General features: G+C 55.3%; 1 protein-coding gene across 1 annotated transcript; it reads left to right on the top strand.

Annotated features, from left to right (window-relative positions):
* The first annotated feature begins 650 nt into the window (after positions 1-650).
* LOC135301440 (inositol 1,4,5-trisphosphate receptor-interacting protein-like 1) lies at positions 651-2,775 on the top strand. The gene is made up of 3 exons (XM_064421595.1): positions 651-712; positions 1,101-1,237; positions 1,349-2,775. Exons 1-3 carry the CDS (start codon positions 651-653, stop codon positions 2,773-2,775), a joined length of 1,626 nt encoding a protein of 541 aa, XP_064277665.1.
* Positions 2,776-3,054: the final 279 nt, after the last annotated feature.

Genomic DNA, 3,054 nt, shown 5'->3' with positions numbered 1-3,054 from the left:
AAGGGGGGGTTCCAGCTGTCTAGAGCTTACTGATGGTGCTGATGGGGTTGAGCATTTTTGGGTAGGAAGCAGGGGGAAGGCCAGCAGCACCAGCCTGTGACTCTTCAAAGGCGGTTCATCACTGCAGTCTTTGGAGCTGTGCCTGTTTCTGCACAGAAAGATCAATGTATCTGGAACTGGTGACCCAAAATGCATCTTTCTACTGCAGAACATCTTGTAATTGTGCTGGGGAACTCTTTCTGGAGCAGAAGACATGAGTGCTCTCCCAGAGGCCTGGTACACAAGTGGTTGTGGGGAAGCAAGAGGATGCTGTCATGCTCATCCTTCAGAAAAGCAGCAAGCCTGAAACCAACTTGCACCTTTTATAGACTCAGAGATTTAACTGAAGCTCAGTGCGGAGTCAAGCTTTAGACCCCATGATCCTCAAGGGTGCCTTCCACCATGGATATCTGTGAGATTGCCAATGGAGGGCCGCTGATAAGAAAGACAAGAGAAAGACCAAGAGAAGTTCTTTGAAGAAGATTCACGGAAAGGCTGGCCCTGCCACCCCAGGGCCCCTCCAAGAGTCTGAGCTGGGGTGGGGACAAAGGGCGGGGCTGGGCTGGCTGTGGTGTACTGTGCCGTCCCTGACATCATTACGCCATGTCACAATGGGGGCAGCTACACAAGGCCCCAGCAAGGTAACGCTGGCCCTGTATTGCTTGGGCAAGCGGTGAGTGCACACGTGGGGCGGGGAGGCTGGGCTGGGGACAAGGGCTGGGGCAGAAATGCTGCACCCGGGGTTGGCTTTTCCCCCTGCATGCAGGGACAGCCCCTCATGGCAGAGCCTTGGGCAGGGCACCGTGCTGCTGCTGCTGCTGCTGCTGCTGCTGCTGCTGCTGCTGCTGCTGCTGCTGCTGCAGCTGCTGGAGCAGCGGAACAGGCCTGGCTTCTTGCCAGCTCTCTGGGGTCCTGTCCTTCCTGCTCCCAGATCCTTGGGATTCCCGTCCCTGCTGTCCCCAATGCCAGCTGCCTCCCTCACAGCCTCTCTCAAGGCCTTCTCTCTCCATCCTCTTGCAGACCATGGATACCTGGGTATTGTGGCTCTTGCTCTTGCAAAGTGTAGTCCAGTACCCACAGCCCGTGGGTGATGGCTTGGACAAGGCGACACGTCTGCGAATGGAGGTGCGTGCCAAGCTCCAGGAAGAGGAGAGGATTCGTCTGGAGCGGGAGGTGGAGCAGCTGGCCCTGAAGCAGGGTGTCTGGGCCTGGGGAGATCTGCTCTGCCCTGCCTGGCAGCACTGGCACGTCTGGGCTCTTGCTGGGCTCCTGCTCCTTCTCTTGGCACTGTGGTATATGTGGAGGAAAGGGAGCCTGAGGAGACAGGAGCATGAAGAAGGAAGTGATGATGTATATGAAGAGGAAGTGGAAAATGTGGATGCAAACGAAGAAGGTGTCGGAAACGAAGAAGAAGGAGACAACGACGTGGATGGGGAGGAAAACAACAATGATGATGGCAATGCACAGGAAGCCGACAATGCTGCTGCAAATGAAGAAGGTGCTGCTGCAAATGAAGAAGGTGCTGCTGCAAATGAAGTTGGCAATGAGGCTGCAAATGCAGCAAACATCAATGATGTTGGAAATGAAGCGGAAGAATACCGTGATCGTGCCGATAACTTTGGAAGAATCATAATGGAGCGCATACAGTGGCCTGAGCAGGACCTGGAAAAAGGATGCGCGTGGACAACAACCTTGATGAAGCATTTTGCATATTACTTTCGACGGGTCTTGTCCGACAGTTTCTATCCAGTGCTGCATGGAGCTATCGGGGTGGGCAGTGCCTTCGAAGGTTGGAGTCCCCGTGAGCAGGATGTTGTGTACCAGGTGCTCATACCCATGACACCTCCCCGAGGACACAGCTTCCACCTAGAGCTGGGCACTGCAGGGCAGAGGCGCTTGAGGAACTTCCACATCCGCGTGCAGCAGGAGTGCACCTGCACGAGGGAGCAGCAGGATGACAACACGCTATGCTTCCTGCACCACCCTGAGGAGGAGCTGAGGGGGTGTCAGGATCCCAGCCTCCTCGATACCCTGTGCACGGGCTGCTACCTGGATGTGCAGAAAACTGCTCGCTGGTTCTACCAGCTGGTGAAAGCAATCTGGCCAGCTTTGCCTCAGTCACACCAATGGCATTTAGTGCTGCTGCCCTCCAGACGCTCCTGCCGGTTCAAGGTGACCAATGGCACAGAAAGCTACCAGATTGAGATGCTGTTTGGGGTGCGGCAAGGCAACTCAGATGTCTTTGCAAGCAGTCAGCCTAGGCAAGCCCACACCTCAAGCACAATCTGGCCGGAGAGCTACGCCGTGGCCGAGATGAAGTTCTTCAGGTACATCGCCAGGCGGGCTCCCCCTGACAGCTTGCACCTGAAATGCCTGCAATTCTTCACTCGTCTTCAGCTGGGCTTAGGCTTCTCCACCTACACCATGAAGACCATCGTCATGCACATCCTGAGCGTCTTACCCGTGTCACAGTGGCGCAGGAGACATTTTGTGAGGCGGCTGATGGATATCAGCGAGAGTCTGCGCACGTGTGTGGAAGTGAGACGCCTCAATCACTTCATTGTGGGCAACCAGAGGCTTCCTGAGGGGATCCATTTGCCCCCAGAGGTCCTAATGGCCGGGTCGTGCAATCTCTTCCATGACCTGGTGATGGATCCGGTTGCCCACTCCCAGGCCATGAGCCAGTACGTGGATCTGCACCAGTGGTTCAAACGGATCCTTAAAAATGAACAGTGAAGGAGCTGCTCCTGCACAGAGCTGTGCTTGTGAGGCTCACACGTGGTGGCAGAGAACAGCTCTCAGTAAACGGGAAAAGAGGCTACGATGTGGGCTACAGAGGGGGAAGGGAAAACGCTGCGTAGCAGCACTATGCCCTCAACAGCAGCAGTGTCGTCTCATCATTTCTCCCCAGCACTGCATCCAGTGATGACCAGGCTGGCTACAAAGATCAAGGACCACGCAAGAGGAAAATGCTGTTATTTTCCCACCTCTTTCTTTGAGTCCATTTTGCCTCTG

This window comes from Passer domesticus, chromosome 5, assembly GCF_036417665.1.
Source record: "Passer domesticus isolate bPasDom1 chromosome 5, bPasDom1.hap1, whole genome shotgun sequence".
In the NCBI taxonomy this organism is placed as follows: Eukaryota; Metazoa; Chordata; class Aves; order Passeriformes; family Passeridae; genus Passer; species Passer domesticus.
The sequence above is the reverse complement of the archived record's forward strand: the minus strand, read 5'-3'. Positions and strand labels throughout refer to the sequence as shown.

What these genes read in the sequence shown, in the direction of transcription:
- LOC135301440 (XM_064421595.1), top strand. Translation starts at nt 651, where the DNA reads ATGGGGGCAGCTACACAAGGCCCCAGCAAGGTAACGCTGGCCCTGTAT. An exon ending in CTGTATTGCTTGGGCAAGCG is followed by an intron (nt 713 to 1,100) that starts GTGAGTGCACAC and finishes GCTCTTGCAAAG; the next exon opens with TGTAGTCCAGTACCCACAGC. An exon ending in GCAGCTGGCCCTGAAGCAGG is followed by an intron (nt 1,238 to 1,348) that starts GTGTCTGGGCCT and finishes TGTGGAGGAAAG; the next exon opens with GGAGCCTGAGGAGACAGGAG.